General features: G+C 44.7%; 2 protein-coding genes across 2 annotated transcripts in view; both read right to left on the reverse strand.

The window, feature by feature from the left end:
* The window catches only part of LOC119725182, a 78877-nt gene extending 56238 nt beyond the window's left edge, over positions 1 to 22639 (reverse strand). Inside the window, exons 1-25 of the mRNA XM_038196543.1 lie at positions 22432 to 22639; positions 21674 to 21937; positions 20758 to 21067; positions 20227 to 20453; positions 19278 to 19431; positions 18141 to 18367; positions 17316 to 17808; positions 17037 to 17146; positions 16449 to 16634; positions 16166 to 16280; positions 15716 to 16015; positions 15190 to 15437; positions 14471 to 14692; positions 13853 to 14034; positions 13435 to 13663; positions 12646 to 12859; positions 11834 to 11956; positions 11181 to 11386; positions 10410 to 11070; positions 9880 to 10105; positions 9673 to 9767; positions 9131 to 9324; positions 4859 to 8972; positions 4334 to 4692; positions 3431 to 3626 (exon numbers count right to left, since the gene is read on the reverse strand). Of these exons, the coding sequence (XP_038052471.1) occupies positions 3431 to 3626; positions 4334 to 4692; positions 4859 to 8972; positions 9131 to 9324; positions 9673 to 9767; positions 9880 to 10105; positions 10410 to 11070; positions 11181 to 11386; positions 11834 to 11956; positions 12646 to 12859; positions 13435 to 13663; positions 13853 to 14034; positions 14471 to 14692; positions 15190 to 15437; positions 15716 to 16015; positions 16166 to 16280; positions 16449 to 16634; positions 17037 to 17146; positions 17316 to 17808; positions 18141 to 18367; positions 19278 to 19431; positions 20227 to 20453; positions 20758 to 21067; positions 21674 to 21937; positions 22432 to 22602 (9826 nt within the window). The 5' untranslated portion in view covers positions 22603 to 22639. The remainder of the gene's footprint in view (positions 1 to 3430; positions 3627 to 4333; positions 4693 to 4858; positions 8973 to 9130; positions 9325 to 9672; positions 9768 to 9879; positions 10106 to 10409; positions 11071 to 11180; positions 11387 to 11833; positions 11957 to 12645; positions 12860 to 13434; positions 13664 to 13852; positions 14035 to 14470; positions 14693 to 15189; positions 15438 to 15715; positions 16016 to 16165; positions 16281 to 16448; positions 16635 to 17036; positions 17147 to 17315; positions 17809 to 18140; positions 18368 to 19277; positions 19432 to 20226; positions 20454 to 20757; positions 21068 to 21673; positions 21938 to 22431) is intronic.
* A 409-nt stretch (positions 22640 to 23048) lies between these two features.
* Positions 23049 to 27860, reverse strand: part of LOC119725183 — a 36327-nt gene continuing 31515 nt past the window's right edge. The window contains exons 37-43 of the mRNA XM_038196544.1: positions 27494 to 27684; positions 27225 to 27330; positions 26585 to 26824; positions 26076 to 26267; positions 25178 to 25807; positions 24262 to 24519; positions 23049 to 23395 (exon numbers count right to left, since the gene is read on the reverse strand). Coding sequence (XP_038052472.1) covers positions 23049 to 23395; positions 24262 to 24519; positions 25178 to 25807; positions 26076 to 26267; positions 26585 to 26824; positions 27225 to 27330; positions 27494 to 27684 — 1964 coding nt within the window. The remainder of the gene's footprint in view (positions 23396 to 24261; positions 24520 to 25177; positions 25808 to 26075; positions 26268 to 26584; positions 26825 to 27224; positions 27331 to 27493; positions 27685 to 27860) is intronic.

Here is a 27860-nt window from a genome sequence, read left to right on the forward strand (position 1 = left end):
TTTCACTCTTGGTTATTGTGATGGCCGTAAACAGCTTTTAGCAATTAATGGAACAAAAGTCTTCTCGACTCATGCAAACGCAACTGACATTTAGAAAGGAGACGAGGCAGGCAATTAGACTCTATTTTTGTGTGACTATGGCAGTAGCTCAATTTGTGTTTATCACAGATGAAAAGATGAATACATGGCAAGTCAAAAATAAAGTGACAGTATGATAAAAAAAGAAAGAAATGGCACCCTCAATATTTGTTAAAAAATATATATAATTGGGATAAAGAACATGTTATTGAGTAGTAACTCTGAAAATTTTGCATTCTCTATTCCCAAGTCGTGCCTATTTTAATAAAGAGATCACAAAATTCAGCTGTCCACCACTAATAGCAATTTAACTGTCTACGAATTGATGAATATCCATTAATAAATATAATGAAAAAAAACTAAACGTTTTCCCGCCTCCACGAATAAAGTAAAAATTGAAAAGGAAAATAGAAAAAAATCACCAATATTTCTGGGGAAAAAGAGTTTAATTGTTTCCCATATTCAAAACAAAAAATCTGACGTAAAAATAATGCTTCAATTTTGATTCATAAGATTTTAATCTCAGTTGTATTTGGAATCAATGAGGATGTCTATAAAGTGCTTGTTTCAACAAACCATCCCACAATAAAAACAAGAAACAAGAAAAGGAGCAATGGTTGTTGGACTATGCCTCACTCACTAGAAAGTGAAGAGAGACATGTCTATCATCATTACACTGCAGTCACATTTGCCCTCAACTGATTCCCTACTTAATCCTAAACTGGGGCCGGGGCGAAATCCGCCCCCTCACTTTTTGGCTGGTCTCGACTCGAGACCAGCCAAAATATCGAGACCAAAGGGGACCGAGACCGAGACCAAGACCGAGACCACAGCTCCCGAGACCGAGACCAAGACCGAGACCAGCAAAAAGTGGTCTTGAGACCGAGACCGAGACCGAGACCGGTCTCGAGACCTACAACACTGGAAATTGCACCAAGGCAAATGATCGAGAGCACAAAGGCAAATAATGGAGGACACCAATGTACATGAGGACACCAAAAAAGCAAAATAGTACCCCACCTTGTCTGTACAATCCAAGCTTGAAGGAAAAAAAAAAAAAGCAAAAAAAAAAAAAAAAAGCCGCGTCCCCGCGTCAATTCCGGAACTTTGGTCTGACCAGAGACCGAATATTTTTTTTTTTGACCTAATGTAGGAAGGTGCGTGGGTTTGAACCCTGCCAGGAACATGGTGTTTGTGCCCTTGGGCAAGACACTTAACTACAATTGCATCTCTCTACCCAGGAGTATGAATGGGTATGAACGAAGACTTATTGAGCGCTGATATCAGCTGGCGCGTGGTCCCATGGCCTGATTAACGGGGTAATAATTGTAAAGCGCTTTGAGATTGTTGATACGATGGAAAGCGTTATATTAGCACAATTATTATTTAATTATTATTGATAAAGACAACGACTTTTATTTTGTTTATGTGAATAATTCTCCTAACAAAAGTATCAATTGTAATATTTATGTCCAGATAAGGGCATCCCTTTTTATTTCTTTGGTTCTCATTTCTGACCGACCCCATTTTGGGCTCGAGACCCAAGTTTTTTTTTTAGTATTGCCAACCCTGTCTGGAAACCCATCAAGTTCTGTGTTATCAGATCACCACTTTAACGACCTTGTACATCATGTGGTGGGACATACGCAGAGAACTGGAATTGCCCTTTAGGGTAAAATTATAAGTGATGACCACCAGGCTTTGCAATAATCACATTGTGGTTTTCTATTACTGTGCTTGGGTAGATTCTTAGACAGGGGAATTGTGTGCATTTTGCTGAAAGAACGCTCACCTTTTTAGTGATCCGAGGACAGAACTTTAAAACAGTCTTTGTGTTTAAAATTCCGTAACTTGAAAAGTACATGAGTAATTTGAATGATTCTTGTACTAAAAGAAAGCTTATGAATTGGGCTTTCATATCCTGGATTTTGAAAGTGCTACATGCAATGTAGCACTTCAACAATTCAACCCTAAACATTTAATAAAATTAGGCACAAATTGATACAGGTTTGCTTTCTGAATTTAATGATGTATTTTCTCCTGTCCTTTCATCTTTGCCGTAGCCCAATAATTTTTGACTCCCCAGAGCCAGGCTACTTAAGGGAAAGTGTGACTAGCCCGCCGCTGTTTTAACTAGCATTTGGCTAGTAGGCTACCGCTACAGTCGAACCCTGGCTTCCTTTCCTCCTTACAGAATATGTTGGTTTTTTGGGTTTTTTTGTTCAGTGAGCTAATATATATTGGCTCTCTGACAAAATTAATGATGATGGATGAAAGAGGAAGCTAGTGCTTGAACAAGACAACAAATTGCGCATGACCAGAGTCAATCAGCTACCAGGGAAACTAATTTCTTTCCAGCCTCCCTGACATGCCTGACACATGATTGCTAAAGAAGACTACAAAGCCAAATAGCAAGCATTTCACCATCAATGCTTTAATGGCAGTGATGATTAACCCATATTAAATGTAAACATTTTCTGGTTTATATTGCTACCATCAACGTTGTAAGGCCTTCTGGCAAAATGAGACAGAACTCGGGCAGAGGTCGAAATGAGGGTTTGCAGGTATTAGGAAATAAAATAAAATTATCTTTTCAACACTGTCTGTTGCTCTTCAAGCAGACATTCAGTTGACAAGTTATGGCTGCTTAAAATTTGCATTTATCGACATGTCAAAAACGTTTAATACTGAGGAACAGACCTTTGAAGTTCAGAGAGTTGTATTCTTGAAAATGAAAGATGCCAATTATTTTTTCTTAAAACACCTTTATTCCACCATTTTTATACTATTTCTTAAAAATATGTGTAGTAGACATATCTCAGAGTACAAAAATCAACAAATGGAAAAATTGAAAAGAAATCACCCCCATTCAGACTTTGGTATCTTCTCCACTAGAGCCTATGCCAAGTTCCGTCCTATTTTGCCAGAACGCCTCGCAATTATTTTTGCTGAATTTGGTATTTTTTACACATGTTAGATTAAAAAAAACGCTCTGTGGGTAAATGAATTCTGGTTAAAAAAGTGGTAAAAATATGTATCAGAAAATCAAGTGACTACATCTGAAATAATACGTTCTTGTTTTATGCATTTCCACTACCTCTTTTACTTAGAATGTGCATCAAAGTAATCCTTTGTCACGCAAATTTAACTTGTCAATCAAGTTTAGTTAATGTGGCAGTAAATGTGTTTAAAATATGAATAAAATCATGCTTCTAATTGCTCTTTTAATAAACAAAATGTTTTCACTGAAGCAGACACTTTTTAATTAAGCCTTGATGCAAATTTATGCAAAGAATATGCAAATTATGCAGATTTATGCAAAAAAAAAAACACCAACGTTGCGACTACCTACCTTCTAGTGACAATGCCCCACTCAGTTCCAGCCTCATGTATCCCCCACCATGACCTCCTTCCCCGGTCTGTCCCGTCCCGCCGCCACTCCCGCCATCCAGCGGATACGAGGTTGCTTGGTAGGGAGAGCCCCCGGTTTGACCTAGGGCTGACCCGCCGTAACCCCCGTGACCTGCCCCGGTGCCGATGCTGCCAACCTGGTTTATATGTCAACATTCATTCATAATATTTACATCATCAGACATAGGTATTTTACTGTCCCTAAACTGATCCTGGTGGGGGGATTGGGATAAGACCCTCTGTTATACCTTTTGTTTTGCCTCTTAGGACACCGAGTGAAATAATCCCTGTAATAGTTTTTATATTAAACTAGTACCAAGTGGTACAACCCATAGCGGCCGGGTAGCAGCGAGGCCGGGTAATGTGTGAAGATGGCTATACGGCACTGTCCGTGCACACAGGCCGTACCGGTACCTCGAGAGTACAGAAAACGAAAAGGAATGGGGTGTGATCTAATATGCAAAAAGTATACAAATTAGACGCATGCGCAACAGTGTTTGTAAAACCTTCTTCGAATGCAAAGCTGTAATACTTGCAAAGCTGTAATACTTGAGTTGTACGAATACAATATATGGCCGAGTAAAGTGTCCACCAACCAACCAACCCAACCAACCAACCAACATAAGCAGCTCAAGCCCACGGCGTGTTTCACACTGCCGTGGGAAAAATGTTTCCTTACAGTACAACTTGTAGGAAAAGGAGGCAAATATTGACCTTTTAGACAGTGCTCCTCGAGACAAAAGGCATCAAATTTGGTTTGCCTGGGTGGATGTTGACAAAGTGCATAAAACTGAGGAGAATAGGCACTCTCTAAACAACTGATAAAAATTCTTAGTCTACTAACCAATTTTCCAGCTCCGGGTCCCTCACCAGCCGCACTGCCACCCCCAGAGAGCTGAATGGTACTGCCCGCATGCAACACAACCTCGTTCCCTTGTATGAGGAGTGTGTCTGCATTGACGACGCCCATAAATTCAACGTCCAACGATCCGATCGACAGGGGCTGGATCGCGGTCTTATTCAGCGATACGCCAAAGGATAAGCTTGCGTAATCGTTGACCGACAGGAGGGCTAACTTGTAGGCACCGCGCTCGGATATGTAAGTGTAGCTGCCATCGATGAAGAGTGCCGTTCGTCCCTCTGCCGACAAGGTTACTTGCTGGTGAGAGGCAATCACCATTTCAAAGATGTTTGTTAGGGTCCCTGTGAAATAAAAAGGCACAATAGAAGGAAATTAAATTCACGTACTAAGCACAAAATTTGCTGAGAAGTTCTTACAAGCAATTGATATCAAATGTTTGTTTTTTTGCCTGATGACATCGAACAAGTGTACAGGTATAAGACAGAAATTATTTCAATTGTTACTCACCTGACAGAATGTTGTTTGGCCCAAAGAATGACACCCTTGCAGGAAGCTTCAGCTCTCCATCTGGATCAAGTTGGAAGCTGCACGTGAGACTGACTTCGGCCTGACCCTCGGAAACGCTCATGGTCATCGTGTCATGAACTTTGATGGTGCTAGTGACGTCCCCGACAAGTGTTGTCACCGTCATCGATCTGTCAAGACCAGCCACCTCCAAGATGACGTTCTTCAGGACGTGAAGCTCGTCAAAGTCGTACACCTCGATTTCCGTCTCATTCAGGAGCGTACGCTGTGCGGACGTGATGCCGGCATAGTCGTTATCAATGATGAGTCTGGTGAAGTCAGTGGCTCCAGTGATCTGCTTGAGGAAGGCAGTGCCTGAGCCTCCTGCTCGGGAAGGGCTGCTGGATGAACCTCCGTGGACTATGTACGTCCCCGTGAAACGTGATTCCACTTGCGTAATGATGGTGACTCTGCCTCCACCACCTCCTCCGCACTGAGCATGCTCTGCATTGCCCCCAGCAACAATGACGCGTCCGGCACCTGTAAATTCTTGGAGAATTTGAATGTGGACTGCGCCACCGCTGCCACCACTGCAGCTACCCTGGCTTCCAGTTGAGGTCACAGAACCATCCAGCCTGAATGTCTTGACGTCCATTATGATTATCCCTCCACCTGAACCACCTGTTCCGGAGTTGCTGTTGCCACCACCGCTTCCGAAATCTCTAGTTTCATAGAGACTGCCGTAAGAGTCCTGAATTGGTTGAGCGCCTCCTGAACCTTGACCTCCAACCCCTCCATGGCTTCCACCAGCACCACCTGCTGAATCGCTGGAACCGGCACCCAGACCTAAAGTGGCCTGGTATCCCATGCCATCACTTGCAATTGACCCTCCATATTCAACATGCACCTGATTCGCCTCAAGGAGGAGCCAATTTCCTTTCAACATCCCATTGTATCTCACATGGACCTCATTTAAGACAATCAGGGAGGTGGGTAGATCAAGGGTCGTTTCAAATGTGAGACTTCCGTAGCCAAGGACAAGTAGAGAATCTAGGGTGAAGGTTCCTGGTGGGTCCTTGAAGACATAGTGTCTGCCAGAAAGGAAGGCAGTGCTTGCAGTTGACTCGATCAAAACATCGGCATTGGATCCAATGAGGAGATTCTTTACTCCGGTAATCAATCCTGACAGATGGAGAGATTTACCCTGTGTGACTTGATGCAAGTACAGATTGGATGGAATGATGATCTCCCCTCCCTCCTGGACCACTAGGGCACTCTGTAGGATGTAGTAGCTAGTGACAGCCTGCCTTGTAGCCACTGAGAGACTCTGGTTTGCCTGGACCAGGATGCTGCCACTGAAATCACCATCCAGGTCGCTCAGAGTGAGGGACACAGGTCCATCAATCTGGAGCCTTCCCGAATTTCTCAAAACAAGTTTATCAAGTGAGACTTCTGGATCATCTGTGTCTGGCAGGAATACGGTGTAGCAGTCTGTAGCCAGGTCACGGTTATCGACTGTGAGCGATTTCGTCTGGAATCCCTGTTCATTTGTCTGCACAAAGATGGTACCAGCTGCCCCATGGGTCAAACCATGCCCTCCATAGGCAGTCACAAAGCCGGCAAACTCACTAGTGTCTGGAGAATTTATGGCAATCTGTCCTCCTCCACCTCCACCACAGCACGAAGCACCTCCATCACCACCATTAGCAGATAACAACCCATGTCCTCCAAAGTGTGGTACATTGATGTAGATGCTACCCCCAGAGGCACCACCTAGGGAGGTGCTGCCTCCACCATTTGCAGTTATGGTACCTCCTACTTCTAGAGACTCTGTTACAGTAAGGGTTATGACACCCCCTCCTTGAACAGACTGTCCACCACTGCTAATGCCACTGCCAGGAGATTCGGGGTGAAAATACGAGTCGTACGTGGATGCCTTGACTGACCCACAGCCTCCCTGTCCGCCATGACTCGCTCCACAAGTTGGTTGACCCGGACTTCCCGGTCCGTCAACTAACCCTCCGTTGTCCACAGACAGAACTGCACTGCTCTCAATGCTTGTGGTGTTTGTTGTAATGTTCAGTGATGCAGAACTGGTGAGAGATGATCTGTACTGAAGGTTCAGGATGCCAATCTTGAGGTCAGTTTGCGACTGAAGTTGAAAACTGGATTCCGGTCCAAGAGACAAAGTGTCTAAGTGGACAGTACTGAATGCTGGGCTTCTTCCAATCCAACCTGCAGAGATACTCAGTTGGGCTGACTTGTGAACAGAGATTTCAGAGGTCATCAATTTACCATTTCCACTTATTTCAACTTCTCCATTTTCTTGGATTGTGAGAGACTTTGCTGTCAAATTTCCCTGAAGATCAAGCAATGGCCCACTAGCTCCTGTCAAGAAGAGATCCGAATATGTAACAAACTGAGCACCATCCTGCACCTCCAATTTGCACCGAGTCCCAAGAAGAGGGTTATGTACTTTTTGGACTTCTAGCAAAGCTCCATCCATCAAAACAACCTTTCCTGTGCCATCGCAAACCAATGTAGCAACGTTAAGATCAGAGGCGAGCCCGAAAATACCAGAGTCTTTTATGTGTAATTCATCCAACTCGGTCAGTGTTAGTGAAGGTGTCAACGTTGGCTGAGGTGACTGTCCAGAGATGACCAAAGTCATAAACAGGCTGCCATCAATTGGACGTTGTATGAAGACAGTGCCCGAAGAGCCCCTGATGCCACCACTGCCACCATCAGCATGTAACAGGCCTTGGTAACTATACTGGCCAAGCACATCCAATGCTACTCTACCGCCTCCACCTCCAGATGTAGATCCAGCACCTCCATCAGCTACAATCTCTCCATATCCTGAGAAGGACCCAGCTTGGATGTATATGCTCCCACCGCTTCCTCCACCAATACCATCTCCTCCTGACACATCAAGGATGCCATCGTGATGGAAGTCTCGGCTCGCCGTAATCTGAAGTTGCCCGCCCCCTCGGCTGTTTGAGCCACTACTACCATAAGCAACTGGGTCTTTCACACTTCCGTAAGTTGCCCCAGCATCTGCGCCACCTCCTACTCCACCATGGCTTCCCCCGCTACTCCCTGTCCCCTGTCCTAGCCCACCATTCACAAATCCGCTAGCAGTACCACTTATCACTCCACCATAGTTGATTGTGAGATCTGAAACACTCAACTGTGTTAGGCTCGAGCCATATTCTTGTCCGACAACTACAATTTCAGAACCTCCTTCAAGGATCAAGGATTCGTATATATGCCCTCCAGGATTAAGCTCGCAGCTTTGGCCAGCTGTCAAGTGGAGGCTGTTGTAATCGCAAACAGTGACATTTGCAGTATTGTCAAAGGATACTACCAAACCGCCTACGCACAAGTCATCATCCTCTGTAACGTTATAGAAAGTCACAATTCCTTCCGGACAAACCAGGCTGGGCAATAAGCCTTGGGCGCTATCCACTTTAACATGTGTACTGGGAGGGATGACAAATCCATCGCCAAGATAAGTACCCATCCAGGATTTTTGAAGGGTAGTGACATTAAGTGATACAGGGATGCTGTCAGGATTTGGGCAATGTGTCGATTTTTTCATCAGACCACCTTTGAAGATCTTGATAGCTTCTATTTTTAAAGTGCCCGCCGTGGCATCAGCATCTCCAGTTCTTGCTGGGTAGCTTGCCAAGAAGGTTCCTCGGTCCCGAATACTGATTGCACCCTCTTCAGTCACATCCAGGCTGCCGCAAAGGTCTAAGGTTACTCCGTTGCGAAGAATCACCTCACTTGGAAGCTTCAGGTAGCCACCATCTTCGACAGCGATACTGAAGACGAGATCAATGTCAGGGCTAGGCTCCTCGACATGACAGATAGGACATCCACAGATGCCCAAGTGGGCTCGAATTTGACTACTGACAGTAAACCATCCCGTGCGATCGCCCTTCAGGATGGCTACAGGGAAACAGAGAGAGGGGTAGCTGGATTTTCTCCCAGGCAAAAGAAGCCTTCCTGAGCCTCTTATCTCGAGTTCGTGGAGGCTGAAAAGGGTGGTATCTAGGGGTAGGTCAACAACAGCTTCTTGTGGAGAGTCTAATCCACAGTTGTCGATTCTTATCTGTAACAAAACAAACAGGCACATTCTTTTTTATAAATGGTACTATTTTCAACACTAGGTATTTGTCTTGTATATTCAGAGTACTTTAAAAAATAAAACAGGCTTATTTTGGTGGATAAAACAGAACACTGGGTCTCTCATTGACAAAATTGACTCACTTTTCGATAAAGCTGTCCCTCTTTGAGGCGCTCCAGGTAAACAACCCCAGCACCCCCTGCCTGGTACCCTGACCCTCCACATGCTACTGGAGGATTAGTGATCAGTTCATCGTCGTAATAGACAGAGATGATGCCACCAGCTCCCCCGCCTCCGACGGTCCCATCGCCGTGGCCACCGCTGGCCTCAATGACTCCTGACCGATCAAACAAAACGATGATTGCGGTGTGATTCTTAGGTTGGCATCACGTGCAGAACAAGAATTATTTTTTTGGTAGGTAACCTATTCTTCAGAACTTGTTTTTGCTTGACCAGAAGGGTCAGCCTATGTCCTCTTACTGACGGACTAACTGGCTGACAGACTGAGTCTTTCAAATATGAATAACGTCCTTAACTGAGAGTTTCAGTTTCGGGTCCAGTTCTTGCCTAATCAAGCCAAGTCCTGTTATCACATCTGTACCTAATTCCAGATTTTATTATCACAATTTTTGAGCAGTTGTTGAAACATTTTTCTTTTTTGATTTCGGAAGGAGTGACCTGTTACCTGTTGACTTGATGGACTCGACTTGTATCCAGACACTTCCCCCAGCACCACCTCCTGATCTCTCATAAGAGGGCACACTGGCAGCATTCTGACCTCTGAAAAGTTCAAGAGTCAGGAATCAGAGACCAAATTTCAATATTAACCCTTTTTTTTTGTTGGAATTATATGGAAATAAAGAAAAATTCAACACAATGCACGTCTTCCTACCTTGCGCTGATGGTTCCGTGGTTCTCCAAGACGGTTGACTGGATGTGTAGAGCGCCCCCACCTGCCGGTGCCCCACCGTCCTCGCAACGCTGCTCTCCACAGCCTCCAGCCTCGCCGAATTCCACGGGAGCGAAAATAGAGTCGTAGTTTGGACTGGAGTCTGGGCTGCTGCTACCAAGGCCCCCCTTTGCCCCGTGGCTGCCACCAGCTCCGGCAAAGTAGATACCTAAAAGGAGAAAAGTTAAAACTTGACATTTACATTCTGGAGGGCTGCAAGAAAGAGCAAGTTCGAAAGAGCCTCTGTTTATCTATATTTCTGTGCTCGAACCCATGCAAGTCAACTAATCCCTGGTTACCATAACTGCACACATCATACTGCACACATCAGAAGGGAGCCAGGACAACAAACCTGCCAAGACTGTAAGGTTTATGGAATTGTCAAGCAATTAATACAATGTAATGCGATTTAGTAAAGATGGTAATGGCCTAACTATACAAGTTTGCCAAATTCGATGAGCATTTTGACAAACCTCTTCCGTTGTTGTCATATCCACCGTAGTCCACACTTAGCAACGCAGTCTCTGCCAATGTAACGGTCTCGGCACTGACTCTCAGCCTCCGACCGAGTACCTTTGCATTGGGTCCGACTTCCAGTGTTGTCAGTTTCAGCACGTAGTCGCCATCCCAGCCACGGAATTCGACGGTGCTCTCCGGCAGAACTCGCAAGGTCTTAAAACTGAAAACAGTTCTGGTGGCCTCCACGACGGACTGAGAGTAGGCTCCAAAGCTCAGAGTGGAGTGTGCGAGGGATAGGTCTCCGGCGCCCCCTAGAGAGCCGTCGATGACGTTTGCGGTGCGGAACAGCATGACGCGATCGGGGAGGTTCAAGGACCCGCGTTCGTACACTCGCAGCGTGAGCGGCAGATAGTACGTAGCTTGCCAGATCGTCACATCTTGATACGGCCCCGTATGAAGCGTGCCGTATCTGCTATGGTCGCGGCTCTCTTCGCCAATGAGCTTCTGGATGACGAAATAACGCGGCATGTAGGTTTCCGCTTGAGCCTCGAATGCCAGATGCGCGTTCCCGCGCAGCGTGAGCTCATCAAAGTTGTACTCGACTCCTACGGCAATGGAGTTGACCCAAGTAACTCCAGCGTCGTTGCGAAGATTGTAATAGTTGCCAATAGATGTCTGAAATGAATGAAAACAATCAATCAAATAATTCAAAAGGGATGAGAATTCTCAGCGATACTACCCAGTGGCCATCTGCAAAAGCGTCTCACACGCTAGCCAGGACCTACCTCTCGTATCGTCTGGCCGTTGTTGTCCACCATCAGACTCCGGTACCGTGGGGTCATGACCTTTGACTCCCGATACACAGTTCCGGCTGCTCCGACTTCATAGCCTGAACTTCCTCCGTAGGCCGTAAAGCGTCCCGTAAAGCTGTCTTCAGTAAAATACAAGCCTATGCGTCCACCGCTACCACCACCTCCGACAGAACCATGACCTATTGAGAACACACAGCAATCAAACTCCTCAAGCCAAAGTTTTTTGCATCAGAGTATTTTTCAGAGTTCTAGTTTCCGATAAAAATTGAATAAACTACAGGACTAGAGCAGTACACTATGTATTTAAACACCTATTTGCAACCTATTGGAAAGGGTGTTTCAGAGATTAGATACAATTGCAAATTCAAATGAATTGCGAATTGAAATAAATTGCAAATTCAAATAAATTGCAAATTCAAATGATTTTTTTTTAGTATTTGACACACTGAATTATGATTAGCTCATGTGAAAAACAACAACATCACTGGTATATTTGAAGTATGGAAAGCAGCGGACTCACGATGTAATCACTAGACTCAATCAATTCGGGTGATTATTTCAATCCTTGTTTTTAACAAGTAAAAATTCCTTGCGTTGCAAATTTTCGGAAGCTCTCTGCTACTTACCAGCACCTCCGTTTGCTTCAATGAGGCCACCGCCGGTGAAGTGGAGAGTGTTGAGCAGAATACTGCCCCCGCTTGCCCCGCCTCCACCAGATGGACCATTCTGGCCATTCACTCGAATCGTTCCTATTCAAATCAATCAAAATCAAAGGAACAATAAAACAAAAGTGGAACGTCTCAAAAGTCAGAACGCTTGGAACGTTCCTATGGGGAACTCCAGGGGAACATCGCCTGTTCCAATTGGGGAAGGGTGGTAGCTCCTGTTGAAAAGAGGCACCCAAGGTAAAGGAGGGTTAAGGTTCCAAAACACCAAAATACGCGCTCATAGAAAACAACACAAAATCAGACAGAGACAGCGCCACCTAGTGACGCTCAGGAGCAAGGTGGCGAGGTTATTTTCGCTGGAAATTAGAAATTGTGACCCGGCTGACGTTTTTCTTTTCAATTTTATTAGTGGTAAATAGGGTCAATCTTTTTTAATAATCCCCCCCTCCGAAACGCCCCTAAAATGGTTGCCAATCTCTTGGCCAATGTCTTAAGTAGCCCCCCGCCTCGATGCGAAATAGGCGAACAAGTTAAGGCTTTTTGTGAACGAAATCACCCAGTTAGCAGCCACCAAGTCACAAATGCTTGATCTCAAGAAAATTGTTAACAAAATGCCCCAAGTACAAGCCGCAAGGACCTCTTATTCAAAATTACCCTTGGGATCACAAAATATTAATAAGCTCGCACGTACTAATTTTCAGGTTTTGGTAATGTGCACCCTTAAAGCAGAAATGAAAGTGTGCCAAAACTAGAGTTTTGTTCATTTTTACCATCTACTCTCAACTCCCTTGCCGCAAGCACTGTCAGTATGCCACCACCGTAGGCCTGATCGTTGCTCGCGCTGCTCCCAAAGTGTTGAGGTTCCAGAACGTTGCCGTAGAAGAGACCACCTCCCGGTGATCCTTGGCCCCTGCCTCCTTGGCCGCCGTGACCTGCGCCGCTACTGCCGAAGCCGCGGCCGATGTCGCTGTGTTTGTAGCCAGACTGTGGAGATACAATTTAAAGAAAACTGGCAGTCAACTGAGGTAGAAACTTAAAGAACTCAGTCACTGTGTCAAACTGTTGTCAGAATCTGCCTTTTTTTGCCATTTAGATGTAGTTCAACCAATAAAACGGTAAAAGGCACCATAATTTTATGGGACACTGGAAAAGTGTTTAAAACCAGCCAGCCGGTATTTTATCAACCACTTAAAACTGCCAGGTGACAGGCTCTCGACCAATAGGAATGCATAAACTATCTTATTTATGAAGAAGGGTCTAAAAGTGCTGCCGTAAGCTGTTTATTAGTGTTGGCCAAATAACATGCAAAATATGCTGAATTGTTTGGGTCGCTCGGCAGTTAGCTGTCGGCATGATGTCACAGGGCACATGGTCTATACTACAACACTGTGCAGTGCTACTTGTATCAACAGCGACAACCTGTGAAAGAGCTTTTTATTTCTTGCAAATAAGTTAAGAGAAATCAAATTTTGCACTAGGTGTGGTGCCATGCGTTACTAGGGCGTAAAAATGGGTAAGTCCCACACCACAGCAGACAAAATGTGCTACATATTACTCACCAAAGCTGAGCTCAGATCCAGGGTAGCGAGTTCCTCAACGATCATGTCCGTCACGTTGACAAACAGACGATCAGCCTTCATGTAGGCCCCACTCTCCAGGTGGAGCGTGTTGCCTAGCAACTCCAGTCCCTGGACACCGCCCTCGATGTAGACCTTCCCGCCGCCGTGAACGACAAACTGATCGAAGGTGATGGTCTCCGAGACGTGGTATGTGGCGTTTGTCACATGACTGGAACATTAGAAACAGGACACAAACAATGTTTTGTTATCATAGTGCACTTTTGAAAACTATAGCTTCAATATGGAGCAGAAATAAATCAAACAGTTTTAATATGCAGAGAACCAGGCAAAGCTCTATTTATCACATGATAATTTGGTTGGTGACCTAAAGTAAAAAGTTTTGAATATGTGCTCTCACGTAAGATGGACCTCTCCGCCTTTCCCGACGGATATGTTCCTCACGCCGGTCACGGTGCCCTCCAAGACCAACGTCAGATCGTGCACCTCCAGGTGCGCTGGCATGTCCAGCTCACCCCTCTCGTAGAGTTGAATGTTCCAGGCCAGCCTTGGGTTGTCTGCGGGCAGGTCTATCTTCAGCACCTAGCGGGGGTGTGTCAAAGATCGTTTTTAATAAAAGCTGTCCGAGAGCTTACATGGGTAAGACTTGAACCCTATCCCTCCTACTTACTAGTGCAAACGTCTTCATCACTTGACAACAGAACTTGCTGTGGACAGCTGGCTAGTTTAAATCTCTGTAAGGTAAAAGTGACCGGGCTGTACCTTCCCCGATCCCTCAAGATCCTTCCTTCAAGATCTTTTTTCAAATTTACTTGGGTGGGATATGAACCCCAGCCCTCCTACCTACTAGTGCAGGCGTCTTCATCACTCGACCACAGAACTTGATGTGGTCAGCTGACTGGTTTAAATCTCTGTAAGGTGAAGTGACCGGGCTGTACCTTCCCCGATTCCTCAAAACCTCCCAGGAAGATTAAGAAACATCAGAGAGTTAACCTGTATCAGAAAGCTCAAATCATACCTGCAGAGGCCCGACATGGAAGTAGCCTGTGCTATCCCCGCTGTTACTCTCAAGGATCACGGTCTGCGTGTCGGTCCGGGTGGCTTTGAACAACGCCAGGTCTGCTTGACCCCGGATGTCGACCTGTCTGAACTGGTATTCGGACCCGTCGGTGCGAGGCAGAAGCCACGTCCTGCAACTATCACGACCCTTGTGGACACCGATCAGCCCTGGATAGTCAACCTAAAAAAAAAATGAAAAGATTCTGTTGTTTTTTAATCCTGATCTGCTAAGGATACTTGCTGGAGACCCTCCAAAATTTCTCAATTCCAGAAGTTTGCAAAAAAGCATTGGCATCTTCTACGTACTTGACATTTTTGCGGGAATCAAATGACAAGTTATTAGTAGTGACACAATGCATTTGTGAGAAATAAGGGACGTAGTTAGAGGGCAGTGCCATGGTCCCTCAGTTTAGGTGTCCGATTTATGCGCCATGGTATGTGGGTTTGAACCTTAACATGGATTGTGACTTTTTTGGGGGGGGGGTAAGATAATTTACTACAATTGTCTCTCTTCCTCCAGGAGTATATAAATGGATACCTCTGGAGATCAGAGACCAGATTGCACTGAGCTCAAACTGCTGCAGAAATCTGAATCTCATGGCCTGATGAACATGAGCAAGCGCTTTGAGACATTTTCATTTAACTTAAAAAAAAGTAAATAATGGGAGCATTCTCAACCTCAGTAACTCTCGGTCTTCCAACAAAGTTGTTATCCACGTAAATTCGTATGTCTTCAGTAGTTTGGTCGTGTCGGATGACAGTCCCTGCTCCGCCCGGCTCATAGACACTGTAGCCACCGTGGGCTACGAGTTGACCAGAGTACGTGGTGTTGTGGTACAGGAGGGTGATGCGACCACCCCCTCCGGCCCCGCCTTCCTTGCCAGTGGAAACGGATGGGACAGAGCCACCCTTGACAGATATTTGACCTGTGAATTGAAACGTTTATTCTGGTTAGATCCCACTGCTGCCACCATTGAAGAACCATAGAATTGCACAAGTTCTTTTTCACTTCAACTACCTAATTTAGTTGATATGAACATAATTTAGTTGATAAAAACATCATCCACTCACCTTGTCTGCGCAGCTGTTCAGTCTCCACAAACACAGTCTCAATCCCTGCTACAACTGTTGAACTACTGACTTACCCAAGTCCCTCCAGACTTCCACTTAACTAAATTAGTTGATATTAACAACATCCACTCACCTTGTCCGCGCAGCTGTTGAGTTTCCACAAACACGGTCCCACCGCTGCCACCGCCGCTGAACCATTGACTTGCGCCAGTCCCGTCAGACTTCAACTGCCCGTCAACCTCCACCACAGGGGCCGTGATCAGTATCACGCCGCCGCCCCTGCCGGCTGTGTTTGGGCTGGAGGGTGATTTGTTCCCCGTACCTCCAGCACTGCCAAAGCTGGTGGGGGTTAGGGCAGAGCCTCTAGGGGGTCCTACGATGGTCTGTCCGTTGCCTTGACCACCGCTGCCACCATTTCCTCCCCCAGATGCTCCTGGTGAGAGCAGTTCAAAGTTCAAATTTTATACTCTTACCAACACAATTATTACATCTAATATTCACATATCAGACATATCATGGTGGAAGTCAAAAAGAATTTTCAAAAACTTTTTTCAACAAAATGTACATCATTTTTTTCACTAACCGTTTGCGCTATCGATGCCCCCATGTTCGATGTCTGGGCTTCGCCCTGACGTATCGATCACACCTGCTGTGTCAATTTCCACCTCAACCTCAGCAACTACATCCAGATAGTTGGTCTGCAAAAATATCAATAAATTAATTTTCGGTGACTTTTACAGTTTTTTAAATGAAAAAAAAACACCCACATTTTTTAATTCAATATTTAGATACAAAAAATCACACAAAAAATTCAGTTTACTGTTGGATGCACAATTCTTATCAAGAACAACAAATTTTATGCGTACCTTTATTAAACCTCCAGGGTGGATTTTTAAGAAACTGCTGAGCGACAGCCTCAGGGATGGCTCCAGGGTGTCAAAGGACGGGTTATAGGTCAAGCCATCAGGGTAGAAAGAGGAGAGTAGGCTGTTGGGTAGGACTTGGAGGGTGTCGAGGGTGAAGGACTTGTCCGGTTGGCCTGAGTACTTTCCCTGTAGTAAAAAGAAACAAAAAGCACAGCGTCTCTGAGTGATGTCGATAGCTTTGTACAAAACTCAAGTTATTTGCATAATGAAGGTTTATTTTTAAAATTACCGAAACACAAAAAAGACTTCAAAAGGCTTATTAATCATCGTTTCAGAGCCATATCTATTTCAGCAAGTAAACCAAAAAACAGGTGAATTCTCACCGAACAGATGCTGTTTAATTTTCGAAGTTTAAATTCTGGTCTTTAAAAAATCTTTAAAAAAAAAGCTTTTCATTCAAGTGATCGGCCACCCAAATTGAGCACGATACAGGCAATTCAGTGCAGCATATTTCAAAGGAAACAATTTTCTGCGGGAATTTGGGGCATTGTAAAAAAAAAATTCATAAAGCTGATGGATTCAACTTACATGTTCTCCAATAGAAACGTGCATTCCCTGGCCGATGGTGAGGTCTTGTACCCCATCCACTGTGCCTTCAATGTAGACTGGGTTGACTGGAAGATTCTCTAGTCTGGTGACTGATTAAAAAAAACACATATACAAAATACAGTACACATAGGTAGATTTTTCTTGATTTTTGTTATCTCAGTTGCATTCAAAAGAAAGATGTCCTTCAATATCAACACTGATGTACTTCATTGCTGCCATTGAGGGCATTTATCATCCATACAGTTTTTTACTCCATACCTTTCGGAAAACTGACGTATGTGTCCGCGTACACTCTGAACCCTGCGGGAAACGGTGACGTAGAATCCTGAATCGTGATTGGATACTTGGTGTTTGGGTGAAACACCCCGCTACTATCTCCGTCCAAATGCCCGATCGTCACGTCAAAAGGCCCATTCATGGAGCTCTCAAATGCCAAGTGAGCTCTGTTGGTAATTTTGACCCTCTCGAATGTGTACTCGCTCACTCCGTGACTAGAGTCCGTGATGACGTATGCTCGCGAACTGTCCTGCTGGCTCGAGGGTAGATAGGTCCGTGTCGGCCCACGGTTGTCGTTGCTGATGAGCAACGATCGCGTCGTTTCGTTGGGAGTGATGTTTGAGAGGTAGATGGTACCCGGCCCACCGGTTTCCTTGTGGCTTCTGCCGCCGAAGGCTTCCATGCGTCCAGCGAAGCGATTGGAATCGGTGGTGTGGATGGCGATACGACCGCCTGCACCCCCTCCACCAATCTCCTGTTGACAGACAACTTTGGTAAAATTACTTGAATTATTTTATACTGTGAACAGACAGAGAAGCTTGTTTTCCTCTAGAAAACCAGAAATGTGCCAAATTTGCATACACCGTCTGAGTTTAAAAACTCTATGACCAGTTCTTGTTGGATGATGAGTATACAGGCAAAGGTTTTGCGGTATTGGGAACGGATGACGGTTAAATATGCAACGAGCAAGGCCGGAAATATCTGTCTGCGACTCGCTCGCAGTGAGCGAGGCCGGAAATATCATTGGTGAAAATAGGACACAAGACTGGCTTTCTAGGACCAACCAAAAATAACTCCATTATTTACCCTAGTGCCAGTTGAAGACTCATAAGCACAATATCTTCCCGTTTGATAATGACTCCATGGCCAACCAGGGTATCTCTCATTGTCGCTATCTTGGCAGCGGTCGACGCAGTTGTAGAACTGCAGGAACTTCCCGTCGGTGCACTGCAGACACCGCTTCTCCGAATCGCACTGGCTGCAGTGCGGCACGCAGGTGGCGTGACCGCCGTTGGCGATCAGCTTGCCTCTCCCTGCATACAAGACAAAGTTAGCGGCAACGTTTCATGTAATGAACCTCGCTTTTTTAGAGTTATAATCAGGTCAACACAAGTCTTCCAGTCCCAAGTCAAGCGATGAGTTGTTCCAATGAACTGCAAAATGGTATTCATTTGTCATTGTCCATCCCCTGTTGCTGTGACCTGACGTATAATTTTACTTTTGATCGACTTCTGATTTAGTTTTTTACTTACAACTCTGCTCAAGTCAAATTCAGAAGCAGTCTCTTATATGCACGGAAATTTGTAAATATCTGAAAGTATTTTCGTGGCAAAAACATGTAACCAGCCCAAATGTCACAGTTTATACTGCCGTCGCCTTGTTCTCCGCTAAACAAATGCTGGAGCTCTATAATGCTTTTTTGCTTTGCTTGTCCACTTCAATCCCTCAACGTTAGTTTGGCATTTTCCATGGACGGTTCTAGGACCATACTGCAGTTTGCAGTACCAGTTAGGGTCCAGATTCACCCAGCTATTTGTTGTCATATTTAGGTTGTCAGGTGGTCAGACAACTGCAAACAGCCATCACTTGAGCTTGCTGACCAGTCTTGTTGACAGGATGATTGATTATCCATGCCCTACAGTGAGGCTGGCTAGACTCACTATGTAAGGATTTTGTTACACAAACATGAGGTCTTGTCAGAGGGCTTGGGTTTGGCTAGGATTTTCAGGCTCAATAGTTACTCTTGGGTTAAAGTGGCTCTCACCACTTTATTTGACTATGTTTGAATGAGGAACTTGTGAAACATGACTTTTTGGACCAACAAATATCGGCGCAATTAAAATATTAAGCAAAACGGACTTTGTATTACGTTGCCTACACAGAAGCTCGGTCCAAGAATTTGACATCACATGACTGAAAGCACGATAACCATACACATCTTACCGCTGACACTGCTGCTCGTAATCCAAATGCTGCCGCCACTTGCGCCGCCTGTTCTGAGGACGTTGGCATGGGAACCACTTGCCAGAATATTTCCATCGATCAGGGTGTGGTTCTGGGCTTGGAGACGTACGATACCTCCCCCAGAGCAGGAATTCTGAAAATATATAATGTAAATACTTCATAGGGTACCAAATACAAGCCAACACTTGTACTGCTGCATGAGAGCCCAAGGCCCGACTAAAGCTCCGTTACAGAGTTTCCCAACTTTACTAATTCTGTTACAAACTCACCCACTTTTGCCTCCAGAAAACATTCATAATAACAGCCACTTCAGTGCCTCCCACTTTCAATGCTAATATCCTGAACAAACTCATTTGGGATATCCCATCAAGCTGAAGATACAAATTTACTTATCCCACTTCTGCCACCAATGGGTACCTTCCATGCACACTGCGCCCTTCCACTGAATTGCCCCACTACCTTCAGCTGTATTTTTCTTACTTCTCAATTTACATATCAAACTTCTGCCACTTCATCTGAGCAGCCTTCCTACACTCCAACATTTCACAGAATTGCGCTACTCCTTCAAGACAAGATTTTCAAATTCCCAATTCAGTTATCCCACTTCTGCCACCATTTTGCAATCTTCACATACACCTATACCCTTACGAAAACTTACTTCACTACCAGCTGTGCTTCCCCCACTTCCGAATTCCGTGGGTCTCAATACATTTCTGTAGGCCTTCCTGGCTTAGGACCAAACCTTCAATCCCACTTCTGCCACCACTACACAAACTTTCCCAGACTTACCCCCACTCTATCCAATAGCGATTCCCTTCTTCCAAATTCATTTATCCCACCTCTGCCACCATTTGTCAACTTCCATATACACATACACCATTTCACAGACTTTTATTCACTGCCTCCAAGATCCCATTCACAGACTTACCCCACTACCGGCTGTGCTTCCCCCGCTTCCAAATTCCGTGGGTCTCAAAACGTTCCCGTAGGCCTTACTTGCGTAGGACACGTAGGCTCCCATCCCACCTCTGCCACCGTGGGATGCACCAGATCCTCCGTTGGAGTGTGGGATACCCGGACTGATGCCATTCCCGGGGGTGTGGCCCCGCCCACTCACATCGAGAGTTGCCTCGTGATCGATGGTGATGCTGTCAGCTAAAGACAACCAATACAAAAATTGTGATATCAACCTGTTGAGACCTGTATACACTGTATTACATCATATATAGTCCCTGATTTAAAATCATAGATTGTTCGGAGTGATTTGGGGCAGTATAAGGAGTATCAGTCAGGGCAGTTGTAGGGTGGTACAGGGAATAGATCTAGAGTGAATTAGTCATTTTTTTTATCCAAATCCAACCCCACCCTATCACAAGTCATCAATGAACTAGGAAAACTCTGCTGACGTAAACTTAAAGAAATACAACAGGTTGAGAGGAATCATTTTGATAAATTATACCTGAAATGTCAAGTTTATCTGCAGTCATCAAGGCCCCTGCCCGCATGTTGAACTCCCCTGCCAGGTTAATGGTGAGTTCCTGATCCCTCTCAGCAGTTCCTGTGTACTCCATCACACCGCCACTCAGTACAGTGAGGCTATGCAAGTTAGCCTCGCTCTGGGTGGCAGAGTTGATTCTGGCAGAGGGGTGGTAGGTGACGCGGGAGTTGAGACCGATCTCCAAATCTGATAAGCCAATCAGATCACCGGCGTAGAGGAGGAAGTCCACTGATTGGAGGAATGTGTCTTCGGGTAGGGAGGCTGTTCCATTCTGCGGTGGGGTAAGGAATGGAGAAAGCTCGCAAATTATAATTGGAAAGCAACTTCAGTCTAATTTATTCAAAATTGTCTTTAAAATATAAAATCAGTTACAAACCACAAACAACTGAATCCACTTTTACAGACTAAGCTTTACCAAATGTTTTGCCATAGTGAACAAAAGTGCGCCCTCAATGTTGAGAATGGGGAAGAGTGTGAATACTGAAGGACCACTGGGCGCCATCTTGTCTCATGCATGCCAGTATCCTTAGATTATATAAACAGTGACCAGTTTGCAAACAATATGGAAATATCATTCAAATGCTTGGTCGTTTGAGGACAGCGCCCTCTCTTGCTCAGGATTGGAGTCCACACTTCACCAAAGTATACAAAGCATTATTTGAGAATCCTACAATGCATCTTATTGCCATGGATACTAACTATAGAGTTTACTTGTAACTAGCGAACCAAGTTGCTTTTGCTGTTTGGATACAGAGCGCCCTCTCCTGTTCAGGAATGGAGTCCACACTTCACCGAAGAATACTTATAGCAAAATTATTGATGCATCCAACAATGCATTTTATTGCCATGAATACCTTCGAGTTTAATTTGTAAGTACCTCATAGAGAACCAAATTGAACGGTAAGTGCCTGGACGCGTTCAATGCGACGTACAACTCGTCCGACTCCCCGGCGTGAACCGTGGCTGTCGAGTCTCCGGTTGTCTGTGCCACGCGCAGCACACGGGTCGCGTTGTCTCTCGTTGGGTTGCCTTCCTCGTCAACGGCTTCTAGCTCCATGTGAGCGTATTGGCCGACGTCTAGCAAGTCGATGTCGTGGTCTGGATCGGAGTGAGGCGGGAGGGTCACCCAGGTCCGACGAGACTGGAAAAAAAAACAAGCAAGATAAATGTTGATCATTTCTCATTTAAGATAGATTAAATGTCGTTTATAATGCTGACACCATGTCATTAAGATATAACTGTCCAAATTTGAATTAGTATAAAAAGCCTTAGGCCAAAAAAAACAACATGTTTAGCGTCCCCGCCTGCTTCCTTTTTGGAGGCCGCTTTTTTTTGGGGGGGGGGGAACCCCGAAAAAATGATATGATATTTTTAAAAAGTTACATCATTTTGGCCTCTTTCTCTGATGCATATAGCTATATAAAGCTGGTATGTCATTTCCTGAGTCCATGTGGCGGCCATTTAAAAAATAAAGCTGGCGGCCATCTTGAAAAATAGCCCAGCCGGTCCGTTGGGGGGGGGGGGGAGATAAAAAGGAAAAAAGGGCCTCCTCCTTCCTTTTTTTACAGCCCCACCTCCCTAACAGAGTTCCAACTACAAACAACCAACCAAACAAACAAACCAACAAACACTAACCTGCGACCGGGCGCTGTTGAACCGGTTGTACACTCGCAACGTCTTGTGCTCGTCGCCCTCAACCATCCTCTTCCGATAGATGGTCCCCGAGGCGCCGTGCTCCGTGACCCCTGACCCTCCTCTGGATTCAAAGTCGCCGTCAAATTTGTTTTCCTGGAAGTAGATGGCCATTCGGCCTCCGCCACCACCACCTCCATCGTTGCCATCACCACCGTTGGCCTATAACAAAACAGGAAAATTTGCTGTAATTTGTCCAAAATTTATAAAATGTTTTGATTGTCTGCATTTAATAACAAGGGAAACAATTGAAAAAAATTTGGTCAGTAAAAAAAAAAGGCCAAATATTACAAAACTTCAAGCAATTATATCAATCAATAATGTTTAAATGAGTTTAAAAATTTTATTCACATTTATTAATTTTTTTGATTAACTTTTCCACCTTACATTAAGAAATTCAGAAAAATATGTACTTCATTACAAAAAAGTTTAAGACTGAGTTTTTGAGAGGAGTTAGTTGCACTTTGCACTCTTCATTGGCTGAAATCTGTTAATTATCCCCTGTCTAAGGACATCGTATATTTAAATATTTATTCAGAGAAATTTGCAAATTTGAATATTCAATATTTAAATTGACTTAGCCATACCTGGAATAAACCTGATCCTTCGATATACTCTGCGTAGATATGGACGCTTCCACCACTGCCCCCTCCGCTCCTGGCAGCCATGCCCCGCCCACCATTGGCCTGAATGGCGCCCTCTACCCTCAGCGACTGGCTGACGTTCATGGACAATATCCCGCCCCCGGCGCCGCCCGAGTTCCCCCCACCGCTTCCATATTCGGCGGGGGTGGTGAAGGAGCCGTAGGCTGGAGGGGACAGTTGGGAGCTGGATTGGCAACCCCCTTCCCCACCGTGGGTCGCTCCGGTGCCGATGTTGCCATAGGTGAATCCCCCGCCTAGGCCAGCTTTAAGTAAAATAAACCACAACGGTTTTCAATTTATGTCCAGACTTCAAGGCACAAGAACAAGACCATGAAATTCTCCATTATCCACACTGATGACATACAAAAGTTGATAACTAGTGGATATCAACTCAAAAATGCATATCAACTCAGACTTAGAATCAAAAGCAATATTTAACAAAACATTTGTTGATAACTCAACTAGAATTTACCATTCTATTTTCATCAATGAAGCACTTGGCCCTGTAAGCACTACAAATCAACGAAGTATTTGCTGGTGGATATCAACTAAAGGTGGATGTCAATTCAGACCAAGAATCAAAGGCAAGACACATCAACAAATGACGAGTTGATAAGTAGTGGATATCAACTTCACTGTAATTTGTTTCCTTTTTATCTACATTGTTGGAGCACTTAAGAAATACAAATCAACAAATTGTTTGATGACTTGTAGATACTGACACAAAACTGACTGTTTCTTGTGAACCCTTTTATCATCTACGCATCTTCACATCAACAAATTGTTTTTTTTTTGTTGACTTGTGGATCTCAACATAAAACTGACAGTTTCTTGCGAACCCATTATCATCTGCACAGATGAAGAACTTGGAATTACAAGTCATACAAGCTAAAAAAATAAATGAGCTGACGATTTGTTGATATCAACTAAATTACAACTATTTTTCCCAGAAAAAAACTTCATCATCCACACTATTTGAGCACTTGGAGTCAAGAGCAAAACTCATTAAATGAAAGATGCGTTGATAACTTGTGGATGGCAACTTGGTTTGCACTTTTAGACTTAGACCAACTACATCAACTAAAATATAAATGGATAACTTGTGGATATCAACTAAATTATAACTTACTGTTTCCCGAAAAACCTTCGTCATCCACACTGATGGAGCCCTTGGAGTCCACGATCACCACGTCAGCGACAATATGCAGATTGGTGGATGTCAGCTGACCGCCGCCGTACACCTGGATGAACTGTCCATCGAGCGTCCTCCTGTCGCGGCCGTTTTTGGCCGTCATGGTGCCGTGGTTGCGGATGTTGATCGTGTGGAAGTCCAACGTTTCTGTTGGTTCGCCTTCCATGTTGATCATCTCATGCATGAGGAGTGTTCCTTTAGGAGGTAGTGAAATTAAAAAGTTACAAACGTGGTTAATCTTTGCTAGCCTGCAAAAATCAATAAAGATGTTAAGCAATTCAGGTTAACGGTTGTATTAAAGTATTTGAGTCGTTCCATAAATTTGAGGTCCAATTTTTTCGTGCCCCTGTTAAATCTTATATAAGATCTTGTCAATTCAGGACACATTCTTAAATGCCTTTTATCTCCAAAAGTAAATATGTAAAGCAAGTTACTTGCCAAACAAATAAAACAATTTTTGAAGTCAATTTAAAAGATACACAGGTCAGGTGTAACAGCAACACAAAAATTGGCACACCTTTAGACAATAAATTCATGGAATGGCCCATTTGTCAGCACAAAAGCATGACCTAATGAACATCATCATTTCAAGTCCATAAAACAAAGCCTTGACAAATTGTCCAACAAACATTTATGAAATAAGTTATAATATTAAACTCTGCACATTCAACACTTAATACTGTTTTCCATGTTTAACATAAAATGTAATATTCTTATACAGAAACAAGAAAAGCAAACGTGTAGGGCCCCCCCCCCCGACTTTCAAAAACATTCTACAGTCATTTGTTTACTAGAACTCTCAAATTGTACACTTGAAGAGCATTTTATGACAAATTTAAAGATATTTTTTTACCTCCATCTGCCACTGTGATATTCTCTGCGTTCTCCAAAACTCCTTCAATGTTAATCCTGACGCCCGCTACTTTCAGCTCTCCGTGAAGCGTTGCCAAACCGCCGCGATACAGGTCCATATCCACAGGGAAGTGCGCATTGGCAACGTACAGCGTCTGGTTCCAACCAATCAGCATCTTCCCTGACCGGTCACCTGACATGGAACCGATTCGGATGTCCAGAGAGTGATCGTGATACTCGGGATCCAAGAATGCCAACTGCGCGCCGCCGTAGACGTGCAGTTCGTCCAGAATGACGTCTTCGGTGAAGTTGTGGGTGTGGTCGTTTCGCATAACGTCGATCTGAGCACGCTCAGTTGGCGTCAACCAGACGATCGTCGGCACGCTGGCGTAGTCTGCGTACCCGTCGGTGATGTTGCGGTTCCAGTCTCGCGGTCGCCTGCCGCGGTTGTTGATGTACAGCGTGCGGTTGGTGAGGGGCTCCGTGACATTGGAATCATGGGTAATCTGCGCCTCGTCGCTCGTAGCGTCCAGGAGAGTCGTACCGTTTCTGGGTTGGAGTTTGTGCAAGTAGACCGTTCCGGGACCGCCAGGCTCGTAGCTACTTGCACCACCCGTGGCTTCAAAATCACCTAGGTGACACAAAACAAACAGGAATACCAAAAATATATCAGACTAATATATCCTTTTATTACCTCCGCCAAGCACGTTATTACCTCCGCCATAAAAAAGTTACCCCTGAATTTGTTTGGGACGTTTCTCCATTTCAAGCTCTACCCAGAAGTGTCTCCTTCTGACAGAACATGTTACAAACTTTTTATCCACCAGATAATTCTTCATTGCAAAATCTATTAAACAGAGACCAAAACTACATAGGTACAAAGTTGTCAGAAAACTGACCAATAAAGTGGTTGTTTGTGTAGTAGACAGCGATGCGTCCCCCTGCACCACCCCCACCGTACTGGCTGAGGCTACCGGAGTAACCATCCCCGCCCGACGCTTCGATGACACCGTCTCCGTCTAAAGTCTCTGTCTCAATCCAGATGCTGCCGCCGCTGCCACCCCCTGCTCCTGGTGAGCGGTAGGCTCCGCCTACAAAAGAGGACAGGTAAGGCATTTCTTAAACAGTAAAATAAATCTTTACAATGTTCCATATATTTAATCAGATAGTTTTAAAAGTAAAATCTTTTCAACCAACATTCACCCCTCCCCAAAAGAGTTGCTCACATTTTTTTATAATTTTCCAAAACTTCACAGTTTTGCAAATCACAAACCTGTTTGAGGGGGACTTATAAACTGTAACCTCCTGCTTACTAGTGCCTTCACAAATTTCTTTCTTTTTCTCCTCATTTTAATTTTCCTTCTGAAATCTTTTGGTTTCAGGATGGATGTTCAAAATTTGTCCAAACCTGTGGCAGCTAGAGTTCCGTCCACTGTCAGTATCCCAGTTACGTTCATGTAGACTCGACCAGACCCCGACCCGCCCAGGTGTGGGTAGGTGGAGTAACCCCCGTCTGACCCGAACAGGTCAGGGGTCAGGAAGGAGCCGTAGGTCGCTCCGACGCGGGGCTGGTTCTGTCCACTGCCACCGTTGCTGGCATGGCCGGCGCCGGATGAGCCCGGTGTGCCGGGGATCCCTGGACTTGTTCCTAAAAGTGACACAATTAAGTTACCATTATTACCCTATTATAGCACCTGTACTACATTGTACTACATTGAAGTGCATTGTATTACATTGTATTACATTGTACAAAGTTGTATAACATTGTATTACATTGTATAATTACATTGTATTACGTGGTATTTTTTCCCAGGGCGGTTTTAGGTGGTACAGGATTGAACGGGTTAGATAGAATAGACATGTAGTACTTAAAAGATAAAACCTTGCTTAAGATTTTCATCACAATACTTCATCGTATGGAAATAGGAAAAGACGGCAATAGCTGTCTCACCGTCTTCGAAAAGCAAAAAGTTTAAGATGAGTCAATGCTTAATCTTAATGGGACATGAAACCACAATATGCTTTCCCCTGTCGATTCCCTGTCTCACCAATTGCTTGTTCGTGTTTGAAATGCGTCGCAAAGGCAATGGAGAGAGTGGCCGAGGGTTCCACGCTGACGTTGACATAGTGGAGGTTCAGGTCACTCGACTTCAGCTGCGGAAAAAATAGTAACCAACATTTTAAGCGTGAAGATGTTGTCAGGTGCGGTCATCACAAATCAATTCACAACTCTAGCTGTCACACACAAAGCAGTCGATCTTGCTTGTAGCAAAAATTTCATTGTAGCAAAAGTCTTTTCAAAACTACAAAAGCTTACCAGAGCACCACTGCGGACATTCAGCGTCGTTCCTTCAATCGTCACAGTGCCTTGCTGGTTATCATTGATATACATGGACCCGAAGGTCTTGACGTCCAGATGGTCGATGTAGTTCCTCCCGCCGCCTTTGTACTCCAGGGAGACTTTGCAGCCGGAGCTAATGGTGAACCTGTCCATGCTGTGAAGGCTCCCTGGGAAAGGTCAAAGGTGAAAGGTCGTTACAAACTAACGGTGGTACCAGTATGCATGGGCTCCATGCGCGAACAAGAGTGGGCACTTTTGACCGCTTTCCGGAGCCCCGTAGATAGGATACACCACGTGCGCATACTGGTTTACGTCACAAATAACATTCTGAAATGTGCACAAA

Source organism: Patiria miniata, unplaced genomic scaffold, assembly GCF_015706575.1.
Source record: "Patiria miniata isolate m_02_andy unplaced genomic scaffold, ASM1570657v1 HiC_scaffold_18, whole genome shotgun sequence".
NCBI lineage: Eukaryota > Metazoa > Echinodermata > Asteroidea > Valvatida > Asterinidae > Patiria > Patiria miniata.